The sequence below is a fragment of the Bombina bombina genome, chromosome 10 (assembly GCF_027579735.1).
Source record: "Bombina bombina isolate aBomBom1 chromosome 10, aBomBom1.pri, whole genome shotgun sequence".
NCBI classification, from domain to species: domain Eukaryota; kingdom Metazoa; phylum Chordata; class Amphibia; order Anura; family Bombinatoridae; genus Bombina; species Bombina bombina.
In genome coordinates, this window is record NC_069508.1 from 153,033,152 (window position 1) to 153,056,117 (window position 22,966).

Below are 22,966 nucleotides of genomic sequence, written 5' to 3' on the forward strand. Positions count from 1 at the left end.
CCTGTAATGCGAGAAGATTTAATAGGCAACTTGCACCGCCGATCAGTGAAACAACACAAGGGCAAACTAAACAGCCTTTTTCCTAACCAACAACAATAAAATAAAAAAGTGGTCAACACGTAAGCAAAGCGCATAACAAACATCTAATTCCTCACTTATTTCTAGCGCTGTCACCAGTTCTTTATTCACTGACATGGCACCTGCCCTCCCTCGCTGAATGACAAAGAGCCCATGCATCTTTCATGCGCATTTGAGATTGTTCTTTTTTTTAAAAAACACATTAGATCTTATTTTAACAATTCTATGTATACTGTTATCTCAAAACTCTCTGTATTAGTAGGAGAATAAAAATACAGTCCATTGGGAGTACAAAAGCCTTCTCTGTGTGCATTTTCCCTCTTTCCTCCCCCCTTCTCTCTCAAGCGTCCCTTTTCCTCACCTACTCCGAGTTCTGTTAGCATCTGATCCAGGGCTTTAATCTTCTTCTGTCCGACTGAGCTTGGCAGTTTCATCTGCAAACACAAAGGTAAAAGGGAGCCACACAGCTCTCAGTTAGCCTTCACTTGCACATTCCTAGTTCAAAAGGTAGACGGATCTTTTTTTAGAGAGCACAGAGAGGGAAGGCAGAATGAAAAGGAAAAGAAAAAGGTAAAAATGAGAGACAAGGATGACAGTGAAACACAGGGACACAGGGTTTATGTGCATCTGATTGAAAAGCTGCTACCGCAAGCTTGTACAGAATCCCATTTTGCAGTTCTTGGTTTAACCAAATGACTAAGAAAAAGTTCATTGTTTTGTTTCATAAAACTACTTCCTATGGAGGGAGGAGATCAAAAGGTTTCAGTTGTAGGACGGCTAATCTGAAATGCCCTGTTTGATTCCTTGCGCCTATTTAGCGGGGTTTTGTAATGCTGCCAGGGCTGGAATGCATTCTCCTCCTCTCTCTATTTTTCCTATGCTAACCGGAGGAGCCCTGGAACAGTGGGGATTCATTTAGCAGGTGATATCACAAAGAGCAGAGAAGTTAGTAGGTGCATAGAAGTGCGTCCACAAGCCCACAAAAGACAGGAGCAAGGAGTTAGCTGGAAGAGCAGGAAGCAGCAGGAGCCAGATGAGGAAAGTGGGGGAAAAAAACGAATTAAAGGCACTCATTAAAAATCAGAAGTAAAAATAGGATCACTTAACAGAGACTTGTTACCATTGAATTGCATTGCAAAGATCACAGGTAACACTGCGGCTTACGTTTTCTGATCATCACAAGGCCACGTTCAACTGAGCTGGGCTTTCAGTCGCTGCACCTATTTAAGGATGGCTTGCTGGCCTTTATAGAGCACAATAGGCTAGCCCCAAGTGGATAATTATAGCAGACGATAAAAACACAGCAGGAAATGGCCAGTAACCAGCCAGTCTCAACGTCAGGCTTGTAGGAATTTGTGTCAGACAGATAATTCAGTCTACAAGGAATGGACACAAACTCCAGACAAGCATAGCCTGCAGTTAAACCCATAAGATATGCAACAGGGTTTCCTGAAAGTCTCACACAGTGTGATGTGCGAAAGGGCTGCGTACAAGTCACACGCAGTGCAATAGGGCTGCGTACAAGTCACACGCAGTGCAATAGGGCTACGTACAAGTCACACGCAGTGTGATGTGCGACAGGGCTGCGTACAAGTCACACGCAGTGTGATGTGCGACAGGGCTGCGTACAAGTCACACGCAGTGTGATGTGCGACAGGGCTGCGTACAAGTCACACGCAGTGCGATGTGCGAAAGGGCTGGGTACAAGTCACACGCAGTCCGATAAGGCTGCGTACAAGTCACGCAGTGTGACAGGGCTACATGTAGGTTACATACAGTGTGATGTGTGACAGGGCTGTGAGTAAGTCACTAGCAGTGCAATGTGTGACAGGGCTGTGAGTAAGTCACTAGCAGTGCAATGTGTGACAGGGCTGTGAGTAAGTCCCTAGCAGTGCAATGTGTGACAGGGCTGTGAGTAAGTCCCTAGCAGTGCAATGTGTGACAGGGCTGCCACCAGGAGGAGGCAAAGACAGCCCAGTCAAAGGCTTAAATATCCCTCCCACTTCCTTATTACCCCAGTCGTTCTGCCGAGGGAACAAGGAAAAGTAGGAGAAACATTAGGGTATAAAATGGTGCCAGAAAATAAAAAAAATAATAGGGTACCGACCATAGACAAGAAAAAACGGGCGGGGGCCGTGGACTCTCCCTATCCGGAAGGAAAGGAATTTATCTGGTAAGCATAAATTAGGTTGTCCTTCCTAAGATAGGGAGAGTCCACAGCTCCATTCCTTACTGTTGGGAAAACTATACCCAAGCTCCAGAGGACACTTAATGAATAATGGGAGGGAACAAAAAGGAAGAGGCGGACCCTATTCTGAAGGTACCACAGCCTGCAAAACTTTTCTCCCGAAAGCCGTTTCAGCCGAAGCAAAAACATCAAACTTGTAAAATTTTGAAAAAAGTATGCAAGGAGGAGCAGGTAGCCGCCTTACAAATCTGATCCATAGAGGCCTCATTCTTAAAGGCCCAAGAGGAAGCCACTGCTCTAGTGGAATGAACCATTATTCTCTCAGGAGGATGATGTCCCGCTGTCTCGTAAGCGAAGCAGATGACACTCCTTAACCAAAAAGATAGGGAAGTCGAAGTAGCCTTCTGCCCCTTACGCTTCCCGGAATAGACACCAAAGAGGATTGTCTAAACTCCTTAGTACCCTGAAGATAGAACTTCAAGGTGCGAACCACATCCAAATTGTGAAGTAAGCGTTCCTTCGATGAAGGAGGATTAGGACACAAGGAAGGAACCACAATCTCCTGATTGATGTTGTGATCCGACTCAACCTTAGGAAGAAAACCTAATTTAGTACGCAAAACTGCCTTATCTGCATTAAAAATCAGATAAGGGGGCTCACATTGCAAAGCAGAGATCTCACTAACTCTGCGTGCAGAGGCAATAGCCAATAAAAAGAGAACCTTCCAAGATAACAATTTAAAGGGACAGTAAACCTTAAAAATAATGTTATATAATTCTGCACATAGTGCAGAATTATATAACATTATATTAGCGCAAACATTATAAAACATAATTTCCCCGTTGAATTTTTTTTAAAAAACTGCTGTTTTACAGACCCGCTCTCTGTGATCTTCTGAGAGGGTCTGTTTTTTTCAAACAGCGCATCGGGCCAGCTGTATAGTCATAGCCCGGCCCGACCGCGCCATAGCACCAAGTGCAGCTCGCTCCTGCTGACTGTCACATGGTACGTGTATGCATTTGTGATTGGCTGATGGCTGTCACATGGTACAGAGGGAGTGGAAAAAGACATAACTTTTAAAATTATAACTTTTAAAATTGTCAGAAAAAAAAAATCTACTACTCATGTGAAGTTCAGACTAAGTGCTATTGCATTGTCTTGTTATCTTGCATTTGTTGATTATGCAAATCTACTGTGTTGACTGGTCCTTTAAGTAAATTAACGTCTCCTAAAACAGACATTACCAAATTATACCAAAACTTAATTGAGTGATTCCCTGCCTTATAGAGAGAGAGACCTAACTGTATTCCATCGAGTATCCAGGGTGTATTAAGGTCCTTCATAACGTGAAAGAACCAGTGACAAACTTGGAGATATGCATAGAAATCTGTAATGGGGAGTCCATAAGATTCTTTTAGAGTATTGTAGGAGTATATTCCATGAGATACATTATCGTATAATTGACATAAAAATACAAAACCATTATTTGCCCATTCTAAAAAGGCCCAAGAGCAAGCCACTGCTATAGTGGAATGAGCTGCTATCCTCTCAGGAGGACGATGTCCCGCTGGAGTGGATGACACTCCTTAACCAAAAATATAGGGAAGTCGAAGTAGCCTTCTGCCCCTTACGCTTCCCTGAATAGACAACAAACAAAGAGGAAGATTGTCTAAGCATTCCTTCGATGAAAAAAAGGATTAGGACACAAGGAAGGAACCACAATCTCCTGATTCTTGTTGCGATCTGACACAACCTTAGGAAGAAAACCTAATTTAGGACGTAAAACTGCCTTATCTGCATGAAAAATCAGATAAGGGGGCTCACATTGCAAAGTAGAGATCTCAGAAACTCTGCTCGCAGAGGCAATAGCCAATAAAAAGAGAACCTTCCAAAGATAACAGTTTAATGTCAACGGAATGCAGAGGCTCAAACGGAACCTGTTGCAAAACCCGAAGAACAAGATTTAGGCTCCAAGAAGGAGCCCTAGATCTAAACACAGGTCTGATCCTAATCAGAGCATTAACAAAGGACTGCACGACTGGAAGCTCAGCCAGTCTCTTGTGCAATAAAACAGACAGGGCCTAAATCTGTCCCCTCAGGGAACTAGCAGAAAGGCCCTTCCCCAGCCCATCCTGGATAAAAGATAAGATCCTGGCAACCTTAACTCTGTGCCAGGAAAAAAACACGCTCTTCCCACCAGAATAAGTAGGTCCTCCAAACCTTGTGGTAGATACGCCAAGTAACTGGTTTACGAGCTTGAATAAGAGTGACACTCTCAGAGAAATCTCTTTTGGCCAAGACTAAGCGTTCAGTCCCCATGTAGTCAGCCTCAGAGAATCTAGATTTTGATGAATAAATGGAGCTTGTGTCAGCAGGTCTCTGCAACAAGGTAACTTCCACGGAGGAGATGAGGACATCCCCACTAGATCTGCGAACCACATCCTTTGCGGCCATGATGGATCAATCAGGATTACGGATACCTGCTCCTGCTCGATGCGGGCCACCACTCAAGGAAGAAGCAGTAATTGAGGAAAAAGATAAATGAGTTTGAACCTCCAGGGCACTGCTAGTGCATCTATTAGATCCATTTGGGGATCCCTCGAGCTCGACCCGTACATGGGTAGCTTAGTATTGAGACGGGACGCCATGAGAGCTATCTCCGGCGTCCCCCACTTGCTGCATATCTCTGCAAATACCTCGGGATGGAGAGATCATTTCCCTGATCTGCTGATAAAATCCGCCTCCCAGTTGTCCACACCCGGAATATGGATCGCTGACAGTGAATAGATGTGGGCCTCCACCCACTCCAGAATCTGAGATACTTTCTTCATCGCCAAGGAACTTCTCGTTCCCCCCTGATGGTTAATGTAAGCCACCAAGGTTATATTGTCTGATTGGAATCTGATAATCTGGGACGAACCCAGAAGTGGCCAAGCCTTCAAGGCCTTGAAAATTGCCAATAGTTCCAAAATATTGATCAGAAGGGAGGACTCCTTCTGAGTCCACAACCCCTGTGCCTTCCTGGCACCCCAAACAGCTTTCCATCCGGATAGGCTTGCGTCCGTAGTCACAATCTCCCAGGATGGTCTTAAGAAGCATGTCCCTCGGGAGAGATGATCTGGACAGAGCCACCAAGAGAGCGATTCTCTCGAACGGCTGTCTAATACAATCTGTTGAGACAGATCGGAATGATCGCCGTTCCACTGCCTTAGCATGCACAGTTGTAAACGTCTGAGACGGAACCTGGCAAAAGAAATGATGTCCATGCAGGACACCATGAGACCAATCACCTCCATACACTGCGCCACAGAGGGACTCAAGGAGGTCTCGAGGGCAAAACATGCCGAAGTTAGCTTGCAACATCTCTGGTCCGTTAGAAACATCCTCATGAATATGGAGTCTATTATAGTGCCCAGGAATTCCACCCTGGTACTTGGGATTAGAGAACTCTTTTCCAAGTTTATATCTTTCATCCATGTGATCGAAGGAGACTGAGAAGGGACTCAGAGAATTCTTCTGCAAAACAAAAGGATGGTGCTTGCACCAGAATATCTTTCAAGTATGGGGCTACTGCAATACCCTGAGTTCTGGCAACGGCTAGAAGAGCCCCCAGAACCTTCATAAAGATTCTTGGAGCAGTAGCTAGGCCAAACGGAAGGGCAATGAACTGGAATTGCTGGTCCAGGAATGCAAACCTCAGGAACTGAAAGTGTTCCCTGTGGATTGGAACATGAAGGTAAGTGTCCTTTAGATCTATAGTGGTCATAAACTGGCCTTCCAGAATTAAAGGAAGGATGGACCTTATCGTCTACATCTTGAAGGAATGGACACTGAGAAATTTGTTTAAGCACTTTAGGTCCAGAATTGGGCGGAAAGTTCCCTCCTTCTTTGGGATCACGAAAAGGTTTGAATAAAACTCCAAACCTCTTTCTTCGATAGACTCCTGAGGACAGATCCCGAACGCACCCTAGAAAGGCATCCCTCTTTTCTGGTCTGGTAGACAGATTCGAGAGAAGGAATCAGCCCCTTGGTGGATGAGATTTGAAGCCTATCTTGTATCCCTGAGATACCACCTCCTGGACCCATGGATCCTGTACGTCCTTGAACCAGGTGTCTAAAAAGAGAGAGAGACAGTCTGCCCCCTACACGATCCGATCCCGGATCGGGGTGCCGCCCCATCATGCCGATTTGTTTTCGGCAGGCTTCTTATTCTGATTGGATTTATTCCAGGACTTGCCGGCTTCTAAGTACTCTTGGGTTGCTCAGGTTTGGAGGAGGATCGTTGTCGTTGGGATTTGTCAGAACGAAAGGAACGAAAATTAGAAGATTGCCGTCCCTTAGACTTGTTCTTCTTATCTAGCGGTAGAAAGGCCTGGACCAAATAAAATCTTTCTCTTAAAGGGAAGAGAAAGGAGTGTGGACTTAGAATTCCTATCCGCAGACCAAGACTTCAACCAGAGTGCCCGGCGGGCTAGGACCGCAAAACCAGAGGCCTTTGCATTTAGGCAAATAATTTGCATGTTCGCATCACAGTTAAAAGAATGAGCAATTCTCAGAACTTTAATTCTGTCTTAAATATATCCTCGAGGGGAGACTCCACCTCAATGAGTTCCGACAAAGAGTCGCACCAGTAGGTAGGCAACTGCAGCCACCGGTTGAAACAAAAATCCTGTATGTTGAAACATCTTTCTCAGGTTTCCATTTTCGTATCCATCGGCTCTCTGAACGAAGAACTATCCTCAAGAGGTATAGTAGTACATTTAGCAAGCATAGACATAGAACCATCCACCTTAGGAATGGAGCCCCACAAATCCAGTTGAGAGTCTGGTACCGGGAACAACTTTTTAAAAGTAGACGAGGGGGAAAAAGAAAGAACCAATTCTTTACCATTCGTTCTTAATAATGTTCGACATCTTAACCGGCACAGGAAAAGTCAAAAGGAACTTTCCTGTCTTCGTACGCTCTGTCTAATTTAGGTATCATAGGTTCTTCAGGCAGCGTGGCCTCTGGAACCTCTAACGTAGACAGAACCTCCTTTAAATCTAAAGGACGGTTCCTCTGCAGCAGGAGGATTAGACGCCAAGGACTCCGACCCAGAAAGTTCACCCTCTGAAGCTACAGAGGTTAACTCATCATCGGATAACTTGGACATAATAGCTAAATCCTATAAATATTTAGATGACTCAGAGTCAGGAGAGCTATGTTTAACCTTTCTCTTGCGTTTGTTAGAGCGAGGTAATGCATTGAGGGCCGCAGACACAGCCGTTTGTAACTGCGTGGCAAAGTTCGCAGGAAGAAGGCCCCCTCCGGAAGGAGGATTAGATGTGTTACGGGGAACTGCATGTGGAGTGATGTAGCAAGGGTAGTAATCTCACGGGACGCCGAGTCCTGAGAGGTAGATGGCTCAGAGGGACTAAGAGCCTTAAAGGGACAGTATACACTAATTTTCTTATAGCTGAATGTAATAGACACTACTATAAAGAATAAGATGCAGATACTGATATAAAAATCCAGTATAAAACTGTTTAAAAACTTACTTAGAAGCTCTCAGTTTAGCTCTGTTGAAAAGGTAGCTAGAAAGCCCATTGCAAGTGGGAAATAAGACACTCCCCCCTTTTGCATATGAAAAGACTCTTTACACAAACAGGAGCAAGCTGGGGAAGGTAGCCAACGGTATTCTCATAAAACTTTGGGGCTTGGTTAGGAGTCTGAAAATCAGAGCAATGTTATTTAAAAATAAGCAAAACTATACATTTAAAAAAAAAAACAAAAACAAAAAAACTTTATAGGCTATATAAAAAGATCTACAAAACATTTATGCAAAGAAAAAATGAGTGTATAATGTCCCTTTAAAGGCTTGTCTCCCTTTTTAGACTTTATAACGGTGCTAAGGCATGTGGAACATAATTGAGTGGGCGGCCTCCTTAGAATATAAACAAGTATGATTTAGTACAGAAGGAGTATCTTCTAATATGTCAGAGTCCTCCATAGCTCAGGTTATACCCACAGAACGACACAAATAAAAACGTTTATTATAGAAAACTGCACCTTTATACTCCCAATGGCTGGGGCACTCACCACTCCCTAGACCCAGACAGTAAACAGAGGAAATGCTCTCCTCAGGTTCAAGTCTCAGCCGGAATGGAGGAAATGAATATAGAGCATACCTGGTCACATGGAGTGGAAGACAGTACTTCCCCGTTATTACAAGTACAGCAAGTAATAGGAGCTGTGCAACACTTTCAAAAACTAAAGTGAAACTGGTTTGTTCCAGCCAAAAACACACAGTCTATTAGCCCAGGAAAGAAAAAATCACACAAAGCAGCATGTAAATAATTAATACACTGATTAACTCCAATTGTTCAATAAACCCCGTTTAGAGAATATTAACCCTGGATCCTATCAAGGTATAAAGGAGCCACACTGTGACCGTTATAGCGTTTTATGTGTAAAAAATTGAAACAATCTTACCTCCAGGATCCATGCTGTGGTACAGAACACAGCCTCTAAAGTGTGACTGTCTTATAGCAGCGCTCCTGACATGGACTTGAGTGAGAGAAAGCAGGCAGTGAAACTCGTCAACACTGATTGCTTAGGAGTTGTTAGCAGTAGTCTGAATGGTTTTGCAGAAAAACTTTCCCTGAATCTCCATACTCTAACTTTCATCAAAACTATCACAGAGACGTTCACATTACTACTTAAAAACACCAGTCCTATCTCGAAGGGCAGATACCCTTTTTCAGGACTCTCCAAATCTTCTGACACTTCTCTGCCACCTCCTAATGTGATGAAAGGCAAAGAATGACTGGGGTAATGAGGAAGTGGGAGGGATATTTAAGCCTTTGGCTGGGGTGTCTTTGCCTCCTCCTGGTGGCCAGGTATTTCCCAACATTAAGGAATGAAGCCGTGGACTTTCCATATCTTAGGAAGGAAAAACATAATTTATGTAAGAACTTACCTGATAAATTAATTTCTTTCATATTGGCAAGAGTCCATGAGCTAGTGACGCATGGGATATACAATCCTACCAGGAGGAACAAAGTTTCCCAAACCTCAAAATGCCTATAAATACAACACTCACCACACCAACAGTTCAGTTTAACAACTAGCCAAGTAGTGGGGTGATAGAAAAAGGAGTAAAAAAAGCATACAAAAAAGGAGGAACTGGAAATATAATTGTGCTTTTATACAAAAAATCATAACCACCAGAAAAAACATAATTTATGTAAGAACTTACCTGATAAATTCATTTCTTTCATATTAGCAAGAGTCCATGAGCTTGTGACGTATGGGATATACATTCCTACCAGGAGGGGCAAAGTTTCCCAAATCTCAAAATGCCTATAAATACACCCCTCACCACACCCACAATTCAGTTTAACGAATAGCCAAGAAGTGGGGTGATAAAAAAGTGCGAAAGCATATAAAATAAGGAATTGGAAGAATTGTGCTTTATACAAAATCATAACCACCACAAAAAAAGGGCGGGCCTCATGGACTCTTGCTAATATGAAAGAAATGAATTTATCAGGTAAGTTCTTACATAAATTATGTTTTCTTTCATGTAATTAGCAAGAGTCCATGAGCTAGTGACGTATGGGATAATGACTACCCAAGATGTGGATCTTTCCACACAAGAGTCACTAGAGAGGGAGGGATAAAATAAAGACAGCCAATTCCTGCTGAAAATAATCCACACCCAAAATAAAGTTTAACGAAAAACATAAGCAGAAGATTCAAACTGAAACCGCTGCCTGAAGTACTTTTCTACCAAAAACTGCTTCAGAAGAAGAAAATACATCAAAATGGTAGAATTTAGTAAAAGTATGCAAAGAGGACCAAGTTGCTGCTTTGCAGATCTGGTCAACCGAAGCTTCATTCCTAAACGCCCAGGAAGTAGAAACTGACCTAGTAGAATGAGCTGTAATTCTCTGAGGCAGAGTTTTACCCGACTCAACATAGGCAAGATGAATTAAAGATTTCAACCAAGATGCCAAAGAAATGGCAGAAGCTTTCTGGCCTTTTCTAGAACCGGAAAAGATAACAAATAGACTAGAAGTCTTTCTGAAAGATTTAGTAGCTTCAACATAATATTTCAAAGCTCTAACAACATCCAAAGAATGCAACGATTTCTCCTTAGAATTCTTAGGATTAGGACATAATGAAGGAACCACAATTTCTCTACTAATGTTGTTGGAATTCACAACTTTAGGTAAAAATTCAAAAGAAGTTCGCAACACCGCCTTATCCTGATGAAAAATCAGAAAAGGAGACTCACAAGAAAGAGCAGATAATTCAGAAACTCTTCTGGCAGAAGAGATGGCCAAAAGGAACAAAACTTTCCAAGAAAGTAATTTAATGTCCAATGAATGCATAGGTTCAAACGGAGGAGCTTGAAGAGCCCCCAGAACCAAATTCAAACTCCAAGGAGGAGAAATTGACTTAATGACAAGTTTTATACGAACCAAAGCTTGTACAAAACAATGAATATCAGGAAGAATAGCAATCTTTCTGTGAAAAAGAGCAGAGATTTGTCCTTTCAAGGAACTTGCGGACAAACCTTTATCTAAACCATCCTGAAGAAACTGTAAAATTCTCGGAATTCTAAAAGAATGCCAAGAAAAATGATGAGAAATACACCAAGAAATATAAGTCTTCCAGACTCTATAATATATCTCTCTAGATACAGATTTACTAGCCTGTAACATAGTATTAATCACAGCGTCAGAGAAACCTCTTTGACGAAGAATCAAGCGTTCAATCTCCATACCTTTAAATTTAAGGATTTCAGATCCTGATGGAAAAAAGGACCTTGTGACAGAAGGTCTGGTCTTAACGGAAGAGTCCACGGTTGGCAAGAGGCCATCCGGACAAGATCCGCATACCAAAACCTGTGAGGCCATGCCGGAGCTACCAGCAGAACAAACGAGCATTCCTTCAGAATCTTGGAGATTACTCTTGGAAGAAGAACTAGAGGCGGAAAGATATAGGCAGGATGATACTTCCAAGGAAGTGATAATGCATCCACTGCCTCCGCCTGAGGATCCCGGGATCTGGACAGATACCTGGGAAGTTTCTTGTTTAGATGGGACGCCATCAAATCTATTTCTGGAAGTTCCCACATTTGAACGATCTGAAGAAACACCTCTGGGTGAAGAGACCATTCGCCCGGATGCAACGTTTGGCGACTGAGATAATCCGCTTCCCAATTGTCTACACCTGGGATATGAACCGCAGAGATTAGACAGGAGCTGGATTCCGCCCAAACCAAAATTCGAGATACTTCTTTCATAGCCAGAGGACTGTGAGTTCCTCCTTGATGATTGATGTATGCCACAGTCGTGACATTGTCTGTCTGAAAACAAATGAACGATTCTCTCTTCAGAAGAGGCCAAAACTGAAGAGCTCTGAAAATTGCACGGAGTTCCAAAATATTGAACGGTAATCTCACCTCCTGAGATTCCCAAACTCCTTGTGCCGTCAGAGATCCCCACACAGCTCCCCAACCTGTGAGACTTGCATCTGTTGAAATTACAGTCCAGGTCGGAAGCACAAAAGAAGCCCCCTGAATTAAACGATGGTGATCTGTCCACCACGTTAGAGAGTGTCGAACAATCGGTTTTAAAGATATTAATTGAGATATCTTTGTGTAATCCTTGCACCATTGATTCAGCATACAAAGCTGAAGAGGTCGCATGTGAAAACGAGCAAAGGGGATCGCGTCCGATGCAGCAGTCATAAGACCTAGAATTTCCATGCATAAGGCTACCGAAGGGAATGATTGTGACTGAAGGTTTCGACAAGCTGCAATCAACTTTAGACGTCTCTTGTCTGTTAAAGACAGAGTCATGGACACTGAATCCATCTGGAAACCCAGAAAGGTTACCCTTGTCTGAGGAATCAAAGAACTTTTTGGTAAATTGATCCTCCAACCATGATCTTGAAGAAACAACACAAGTCGATTCGTATGAGATTCTGCTAAATGTAAAGACTGAGCAAGTACCAAGATATCGTCCAAATAAGGAAATACCACAATACCCTGTTCTCTGATTACAGACAGCAGGGCACCGAGAACCTTTGTAAAAATTCTTGGAGCTGTAGCTAGGCCAAACGGTAGAGCCACAAACTGGTAATGCTTGTCCAGAAACGAGAATCTCAGGAACTGATAATGATCTGGATGAATCGGAATATGCAGATATGCATCCTGTAAATCTATTGTGGACATATAATTCCCTTGCTGAACAAAAGGTAAGATAGTCCTTACAGTTACCATCTTGAACGTTGGTATCCTTACATAACGATTCAATATTTTTAGATCCAGAACTGGTCTGAAAGAATTCTCCTTCTTTGGTACAATGAAGAGATTTGAATAAAACCCCATCCCCTGTTCCGGAACTGGAACTGGCATAATTACTCCAGTCAACTCTAGATCTGAAACACATTTCAGAAATGCTTGAGCTTTTACTGGATTTACTGGGACACGGGAAAGAAAAAATCTCTTTGCAGGAGGTCTCAACTTGAAACCAATTCTGTACCCTTCTGAAACAATGCTCTGAATCCAAAGATTGTGAACAGAATTGATCCAAATTTCCTTGAAAAAACGTAACCTGCCCCCTACCAGCTGAGCTGGAATGAGGGCCGCACCTTCATGTGGACTTAGAAGCAGGCTTTGCCTTTCTAGCTGGCTTGGATTTATTCCAGACTGGAGATGGTCTCCAAACTGAAACTGCTCCTGAGGATGAAGGATCAGGCTTTTGTTCTTTGTTGAAACGAAAGGAACGAAAACGATTATTAGCCCTGTTTTTACCTTTAGATTTTTTATCCTGTGGTAAAAAAGTTCCTTTCCCACCAGTAACAGTTGAAATAATGGAATCCAACTGAGAACCAAATAATTTGTTACCCTGGAAAGAAATGGAAAGTAAAGTTGATTTAGAAGCCATATCAGCATTCCAAGTTTTAAGCCATAAAGCTCTTCTAGCTAAAATAGCTAGAGACATAAACCTGACATCAACTCTGATAATATCAAAAATGGCATCACAGATAAAATTATTAGCATGCTGTAGAAGAATAATAATATCATGAGAATCACGATGTGTTACTTGTTGCGCTAAAGTTTCCAACCAAAAAGTTGAAGCTGCAGCAACATCAGCCAAAGATATAGCAGGTCTAAGAAGATTACCTGAACACAGATAAGCTTTTCTTAGAAAGGATTCAATTTTCCTATCTAGAGGATCCTTAAACGAAGTACCATCTGACGTAGGAATAGTAGTACGTTTAGCAAGGGTAGAAATAGCCCCATCAACTTTAGGGATCTTGTCCCAAAATTCTAATCTGTCAGACGGCACAGGATATAATTGCTTAAAACGTTTAGAAGGAGTAAATGAATTACCCAAATTATCCCATTCTTTGGAAATTACTGCAGAAATAGCATTAGGAACAGGAAAAACTTCTGGAATAACCACAGGAGCTTTAAATACCTTATCTAAACGTTTAGAATTAGTATCAAGAGGACCAGAATCCTCTATTTCTAAAGCAATTAGTACTTCTTTAAGTAAAGAACGAATAAATTCCATTTTAAATAAATATGAAGATTTATCAGCATCAACCTCTGAGACAGAATCCTCTGAACCAGAGGAATCATCAGAATCAGAATGATGATGTTCATTTAAAAATTCATCTGTAGGGAGAGAAGTTTTAAAAGATTTTTTTACGTTTACTAGAAGGAGAAATAACAGACATAGCCTTCTTTATGGATTCAGAAACAAAATCTCTTATATTATCAGGAACATTCTGCACCTTAGATGTTGAAGGAACTGCAACAGGCAATGGTACTTTACTAAAGGAAATATTATCTGCTTTAACAAGTTTGTCATGACAATCAATACAAACAACAGCTGGAGGAATAGCTACCAAAAGTTTACAGCAGATACACTTAGCTTTGGTAGATTCAGCACTTGACAGCGATTTTCCTGTAGTATCTTCTGACTCAGATGCAACGTGAGACATCTTGCAATATGTAAGAGAAAAAACAACATATATATAAAGCAAAATTGATCAAATTCCTTAAATGACAGTTTCAGGAATGGGAAAAAATGCCAAAGAACAAGCTTCTAGCAACCAGAAGCAATAAAAAATGAGACTTAAATAATGTGGAGACAAAAGTGACGCCCATATTTTTTCGCGCCAAATAAGACGCCCACATTATTTGGCGCCTAAATGCTTTTTGGCGCCAAAAATGACGCCACATCCGGAACGCCGACATTTTTGGCGCAAAATAACGTCAAAAAATGACGCAACTTCCGGCGACACGTATGACGCCGGAAACGGAATAGAATTTTTGCGCCAAAAAAGTCCGCGCCAAGAATGACGCAATAAAATGAAGCATTTTCAGCCCCCGCGAGCCTAACAGCCCACAGGGAAAAAGTCAAAATTTAAGGTAAGAAAAATGTTAAATTAAAATGCATTATCCCAAATATGAAACTGACTGTCTGAAAATAAGGAAAGTTGAACATTCTGAGTCAAGGCAAATAAATGTTTGAATACATATATTTAGAACTTTATAAACAAAGTGCCCAACCATAGCTAGGAGTGTCACAGAAAATAAGACTTACTTACCCCAGGACACTCATCTACATATAGCAGATAGCCAAACCAGTACTGAAACGAGAATCAGCAGAGGTAATGGTATATATAAGAGTATATCGTCGATCTGAAAAGGGAGGTAAGAGATGAATCTCTACGACCGATAACAGAGAACCTATGAAATAGACCCCTTAGAAGGAGATCACTGCATTCAATAGGCAATACTCTCCTCACATCCCTCTGACATTCACTGCACGCTGAGAGGAAAACCGGGCTCCAACTTGCTGCGGAGCGCATATCAACGTAGAATCTAGCACAAACTTGCTTCACCACCTCCATCGGAGGCAAAGTTTGTAAAACTGAATTGTGGGTGTGGTGAGGGGTGTATTTATAGGCATTTTGAGGTTTGGGAAACTTTGCCCCTCCTGGTAGGAATGTATATCCCATACGTCACAAGCTCATGGACTCTTGCTAATTACATGAAAGAAAGGGTGGGTCTCATGGACTCTTGCCAATATGAAAGAAATTAATTCATCAGTTAAGTTCTTACATAAATTATGTTTTCTTTCATGTAATTGGCAAGAGAGTCTATGAGCTAGTGACGTATGGGATAGAAATACCCAAGATGTGGGAGACCACAGAAGAGTCACTAGAAAGGGAGGGATAAAATAAATCAGCCATTTTCCACTGAAAAAATTTAATCCACAAAAAAATAAGTTTTTCTCATAAATTGAAAGAAAAAAAAACTTAGGCCTAGATTTAGAGTTCGGCGGTAGCCGTCAAAACCAGCGTTAGAGGCTCCTAACGCTGGTTTTGGCCGCCCGCTGGTATTTGGAGTCAGTGATTAAAGGGTCTAACGCTCACTTTGCAGCCGCGACTTTTCCATACCGCAGATCCCCCTACGCCATTTGCGTAGCCTATCTTTTCAATGGGATCTTTCTAACGCCGGTATTTAGAGTCGTTTCTGCAGTGAGCGTTAGAGCTCTAACGACAAGATTCCAGCCGCCTGAAAATAGCAGGAGTTAAGAGCTTTCTGGCTAACGCCGGTTTATAAAGCTCTTAACTACTGTACCCTAAAGTACACTAACACCCATAAACTACCTATGTACCCCTAAACCGAGCTCCCCCCACATCGCCGCCACTCGATTAAAAATTTTAACCCCTAATCTGCCGACCGCCACCTACGTTATACTTATGTACCCCTAATCTGCTGCCCCTAACCCCGCCGACCCCTATATTACATTTATTAACCCCTAATCTGCCCCCCACAACATCGCCGCCAGCTACTTAAAATAATTAACCCCTAATCTTCCGACCGCAAAGCGCCGCCACCTACGTTATCCCTATGTACCCCTAATCTGCTGCCCCTAACACCGCCGACCCCTATATTATATTTATTAACCCCTAATCTGCCCCCCTCAACGTCGCCGACACCTACCTACACTTATTAACCCCTAATCTGCCGAGCGGCCCTGAGCGCTACTATAATAAAGTTATTAACCCCTAATCCGCCTCACTAACCCTATCATAAATAGTATTAACCCCTAATCTGCCCTCCCTAACATCGCCGACACCTACCTTCAATTATTAACCCCTAATCTTCCGATCGGAGCTCACCGCTATTCTAATAAATGGATTAACCCCTAAAGCTAAGTCTAACCCTAACACTAACACCCCCCTAACTTAAATATAATTTACATCTAACGAAATAAATTAACTCTTATTAAATAAATGATTCCTATTTAAAGCTAAATACTTACCTGTAAAATAAACCCTAATATAGCTACAATATAAATTATAATTATATTATAGCTATTTTAGGATTAATATTTATTTTACAGGCAACTTGGTATTTATTTTAACTAGGTACAATAGCTATTAAATAGTTAAGAACTATTTAATAGTTACCTAGTTAAAATAATAACAAATTTACCTGTAAAATAAATCCTAACCTAAGATATAATTAAACCTAACACTACCCTATCAATAAAATAATTAAATAAACTACCTACAATTACCTACAATTAACCTAACACTACACTATCAATAAATTAATTAAACACAATTCCTACAAATAAATACAATTAAATAAACTAGCTAAAGTACAAAAAATAAAAAAGAACTAAGTTACAGAAAATAAAAAAATATTTACAAACATTAGAAAAATATTACAACAATTTTAAACTAATTACACCTACTCTAAGCCCCCTAATAAAATAACAAAGACCCCCAAAATAAAAAATTCCCTACCCTATTCTAAATTACTAAAGTTACAAGCTCTTTTACCTTACCAGCCCTGAACAGGGCCCTTTGCGGGGTATGCCCCAAGGATTTCAGCTCTTTTGCCTGTAAAAAAAAAAACATACAATACCCCCCCCCCAACATTACAACCCACCACCCACATACCCCTAATCTAACCCAAACCCTCCTTAAATAAACCTAACACTAATCCCCTGAAGATCTTCCTACCTTGTCTTCACCATCCAGGTATCACCGATCGGTCCTGGCTCCGATATCTTCATCCAACCCAAGCGGGGGCTAGACATCCACTGAAGAAGTCCAGAAGAGGGTCCAAAGTCTTCCTCCTATCCGGCAAGAAGAGGACATCCGGACCGGCAAACATCTTCTCCAAGCGGCATCTTCGATCTTCTTCCATCCGGAGCGAAGCGGCAGGATCCTGAAGACCCCCAGCGCGGAACATCCATCCGGACCGACGACTGAACGACGAATGACGGTTCCTTTAAGGGACGTCATCCAAGATGGCGTCCCTCGAATTCCGATTGGCTGATAGGATTCTATCAGCCAATCGGAATTAAGGTAGGAATTTTCTGATTGGCTGATGGAATCAGCCAATCAGAATCAAGTTCAATCCGATTGGCTGATCCAATCAGCCAATCAGATTGAGCTCGCATTCTATTGGCTGATCGGAACAGCCAATAGAATGCGAGCTCAATCTGATTGGCTGATTGGATCAGCCAATCGGATTGAACTTGATTCTGATTGGCTGATTCCATCAGCCAATCAGAAAATTCCTACCTTAATTCCGATTGGCTGATAGAATCCTATCAGCCAATCGGAATTCGAGGGACGCCATCTTGGATGACGTCCCTTAAAGGAACCGTCATTCGTCGTTCAGTCGTCGGTCCGGATGGATGTTCCGCGCTGGGGGTCTTCAGGATCCTGCCGCTTCGCTCCGGATGGAAGAAGATCGAAGATGCCGCTTGGAGAAGATGTTTGCCGGTCCGGATGTCCTCTTCTTGCCGGATAGGAGGAAGACTTTGGACCCTCTTATGGACTTCTTCAGTGGATGTCTAGCCCCCGCTTGGGTTGGATGAAGATATCGGAGCCAGGACCGATCGGTGATACCTGGATGGTGAAGACAAGGTAGGAAGATCTTCAGGGGATTAGTGTTAGGTTTATTTAAGGGGGGTTTGGGTTAGATTAGGGGTATGTGGGTGGTGGGTTGTAATGTTGGGGGGGGGGTATTGTATGTTTTTTTTACAGGCAAAAGAGCTGAAATCCTTGGGGCATGCCCCGCAAAGGGCCCTGTTCAGGGCTGGTAAGGTAAAAGAGCTTGTAACTTTAGTAATTTAGAATAGGGTAGGGAATTTTTTATTTTGGGGGTCTTTGTTATTTTATTAGGGGGCTTAGAGTAGGTGTAATTAGTTTAAAATTGTTGTAATATTTTTCTAATGTTTGTAAATATTTTTTTATTTTCTGTAACTTAGTTCTTTTTTATTTTTTGTACTTTAGCTAGTTTATTTAATTGTATTTATTTGTAGGAATTGTGTTTAATTAATTTATTGATAGTGTAGTGTTAGGTTAATTGTAGGTAATTGTAGGTAGTTTATTTAATTATTTTATTGATAGGGTAGTGTTAGGTTTAATTATATCTTAGGTTAGGATTTATTTTACAGGTAAATTTGTTATTATTTTAACTAGGTAACTATTAAATAGTTCTTAACTATTTAATAGCTATTGTACCTAGTTAAAATAAATACCAAGTTGCCTGTAAAATAAATATTAATCCTAAAATAGCTATAATATAATTATAATTTATATTGTAGCTATATTAGGGTTTATTTTACAGGTAAGTATTTAGCTTTAAATAGGAATCATTTATTTAATAAGAGTTAATTTATTTCGTTAGATGTAAATTATATTTAAGTTAGGGGGGTGTTAGTGTTAGGGTTAGACTTAGCTTTAGGGGTTAATCCATTTATTAGAATAGCGGTGAGCTCCGATCGGAAGATTAGGGGTTAATAATTGAAGGTAGGTGTCGGCGATGTTAGGGAGGGCAGATTAGGGGTTAATACTATTTATGATAGGGTTAGTGAGGCGGATTAGGGGTTAATAACTTTATTATAGTAGCGCTCAGGTCCGCTCGGCAGATTAGGGGTTAATAAGTGTAGGTAGGTGTCGGCGACGTTGTGGGGGGCAGATTAGGGGTTAATAAATATAACATAGGGGTCGGCGATGTTAGGGCAGCAGATTAGGGGTACATAGGGATAACGTAGGTTGCGGCGGTTTACGGAGCGGAAGATTAGGGGTTAAAAGTGTAATGCAGGGGTCAGCGATAGCGGGCTCGGCAGATTAGGGGTTAATAAGTGTAAGGTTAGGGGTGTTTAGACTCGGGGTACATGTTAGAGTGTTAGGTGCAGACGTAGGAAGTGTTTCCCCATAGGAAACAATGGGGCTGCGTTAGGAGCTGAACGCTGCTTTTTTGCAGGTGTTAGGTTTTTTTTCAGCTCAAACAGTCCCATTGTTTCCTATGGGGGAATCGTGCACGAGCACGTTTTTGATGCCGGCCGCGTCCGTAAGCAACTCTGGTATCGAGAGTTGCATTTGCGGTAAAAATGCCCTACGCTCCTTTTTTGGAGCCTAACGCAGCATTTGTTTTAACTCTCGATACCAGAGTTAATTTTATGGTGCGGCCAGAAAAAAGCCCGCGGAGCGTTAACAGCCCTTTTACCGCCGAACTCTAAATCTAGGCCTTAAAGCATTAGCAGAAGAATCAAACTGAAACAGCTGCCTGAAGAACTTTTCTACCAAAGACTGCTTCAGAAGAAGCAAATTCATCAAAATGGTAAAATGTAGTAAATGTATGCAAAGAAGACCAAGTTACTGCTTTTCAAATCTGATCAACTAAAGCTTCATTCTTAAAAGCCCAAGAAGTGGAGACTGATCTAGTAGAATGAGTTGTGATCTTTGTGAATCAAAAGCTTCAACCAAGATGCAAAAGAAATGGCAGAAGCTTTCTGACCTTTCCTAGACCCAGAGAAGACAACAAAGACTAGAAGTCTTCCTGAAATCTTTAGTAGCTTCAACATAATATTTCAAAGCTCTTACAACATCCAAAGAATGCAAAGATCTTTCAAGAGTATTCTTGGGATTAGGACACAAGGAAGGAACAACAATTTCCCTACTAATGTTGTTAGAATTTACAACCTTAGGAAGAAATTTAAACGAAGTCCGCAAAACAGCCTTATCCTGATGGAAAATCAGAAAAGGAGACTCACAAGAGAGAGCAGACAATTCAGAAACTCTTTTAGCTGAAGAGATAGCCAAAAGAAACAACACTTTCCAAGAAAGTAGTTTAATATCCAAATAATGCATAGGCTCAAAAGGAGGAGCCTGCACAAAAAAACAAATTAAGACTCCAAAGAGGAGAAATTGATTTAATAACAGGCATGATACAAACCAAAGCTGAATATCAGGAAGCTTAGCAATCTTTCAATGAAATAAAACAGAAAGAGACGAGATTAGTCCCTTCAAGGAACTTGCAGACAAACCTTGATCCAAACTATCCTGAAGAAACTGTAAAATTATAGGATTTCTAAAAGAATGCCAGGAGAATTTATGACAAGAACACCATTAAATATAAGACTTCCAAACTTGATAATAAATCTTCCTTGAAACAGACTTACGAGCGTGTAGCATAGTATTAAAGGGACACTCAATCAAAATTAAACTTTCATTATTCACTTAGAGCATGCAATTTTAAACAACTTTCCAATTTACTTCCATTAACAAAATGTGCACAGCCTTTTTATATTTAAACTTTTTGAGTCACCAGCTCCTACTGAGCATGTGCAAGAATAAGTGTGTATGCATTTGTGAATGGCTGATTGCTGTCACATGGTACGTGTATGCATTTGTGATTGGCTGATGGCTGTCACATGGTACAGGGGGAGTGGAAAAAGACATAACTTTTAAAATTGTCAGAAAAAAAAATCTACTACTCATTTGAAGTTCAGACTAAGTGCTATTGCATTGCCTTGTTATCTTGCATTTGTTGATTATGCAAATTTACAGTGTTGACTGGTCCTTTAATCATTGAGTCAGAGAAAGCTCTATGACTAAGCACTAGGCATTCAATTTCCATACCTACAAATTTAACGATTTGAGATCCTGATGGAAAAAACTGCCCTTGAGAAAGGTCTGGTCTTAGAGGAAGTGGCCAAGGCTGGCAACTGGACATCCGAACAAGATCCGCATACCAAAACCTGTGAGGCCACGCTGGTGCTATCAGAAACACATACGATTGTTCCATAATGATCTTGGAAGAACTAGAGGCGAATGATATAAGCAGGTTAGTAAAACCGAGAAACTGCTAAAGCATCCACCATCTCTGCCTGAGGACCCCTGGACCTGGACAGGTACCTGGGAAGTTTCTTGTTTAGATAGGAAGCCATCAAATCTATATCTGGAAGACCCCACATCTGTACAATCTGACAAAAGACATCTGGATGGAGAGACCACTCCCCCGGATGTAAGGTCTGACGGCTGAGATAATCCGCTTCCCAATTGTCTACACCTGGGATATGCACCGCAGAAATTAGACAAAAGCTGGATTCTGCCCAAGAAAGTATCCCAGATACTTCTTTCATAGCTAGGGGACTGCGAGTCCCACCCTGGTGATTGACATATGCCACAGTTGTGATATTGTCCGTCTGAAAACAAAATGAATGGTTATCTCTTCAACAGAGGCCAAACCTGAAGAGCCCTGAAAATAGTACAGAGTTCTAAAATATTGATTGGTAACCTCGCCTCTTGAGGTTTTCAAACCCCTTGTGCTGTCAGAGATCCCTAGATAGCTCCCCAACCTGAAAGACTTGTGTCTCTTGAGATCACAGTCCAGGTAGGACGAACAAAAGAGTCCCCCTCAAATAAACAAAGATGGTCTAACCACCAAGTCAGAGAGAGTTGAATGTTGGGATTTAAGTATATATATATCAATTGTGATATCCGAGTATAATCCCTGCACCATTGATTCAACATACAAAGCTGCAGAGGTCTCATATGAAAACGAGCAAAGGGGATTGCGTCCGATGCTGCAGTCATAAGACCTAAAACTTCCATGCACATAGGCAATGAAGGGAATGATTGAGACAGAAGGTTTCGTCAAGCTGAAACCAATTTAATTTGTCTCTTGTCTGTTAAGGACAGAGTCATGGACACTGAATATATCTGGAAACCTAAAAAGGTTACCTTTGTCTGAGGAATCAAATTGGTAAATTGATCCTCCAACCATGTTTTTGAAGAAACAACACTAGTTGATTTGTGTGAGATTCGGAGAAATGTAAAGACTGAGCTAGTACCAAGATATCGTCCAAATAAGGAAACACTGCAATACCCTGTTCTCCGATTACAAATAAAAGGGCACTGAGAACCTTCGAAAAGGTCTTTGGAGCTTTTGCTAGGCCAAATAGAAGAGCAACAAATTGGTAATGCTTGTTTAGAAAAAATAATCTCAGAAACTGATAGTGGTCTGGATGAATCGGAATGTGAAGATATGCATCCTGTAAGTCTATCGTGGACATATAATGACTTTGCTAAACAAAAGGCAGAATAGCCCTTATAGTCACCATCTTGAAAGGACTCTTACAAAACTATTCAAAAACTTCAGATCCAGAACTGGCCTGAATTAATTTTCTTTTAGGACAATGAATAGATTTAAATAAAACCCCAGACACTGTTCCTGAAACGGAACTGGTATGATTACCCCTGAGAGCTCTAGACCTGAAACACACTTCAGACAAGCCTGAGCCTTCACAGGATTTGCTGGAACGTGAGAGAAAAAAATCTTCTCACAGGAAGTCTTACTCTGAATCCTAT

At 41.4% G+C, this 22,966-nt stretch overlaps 1 protein-coding gene across 1 annotated transcript in view; it reads right to left on the reverse strand.

Moving 5' to 3' along the window:
* Positions 1 to 22,966, reverse strand: part of DMAP1 (DNA methyltransferase 1 associated protein 1) — a 258,949-nt gene that overhangs the window by 78,053 nt on the left and 157,930 nt on the right. Inside the window, exon 9 of the mRNA XM_053693398.1 lies at positions 440 to 512. Coding sequence (XP_053549373.1) covers positions 440 to 512 — 73 coding nt within the window. The remainder of the gene's footprint in view (positions 1 to 439; positions 513 to 22,966) is intronic.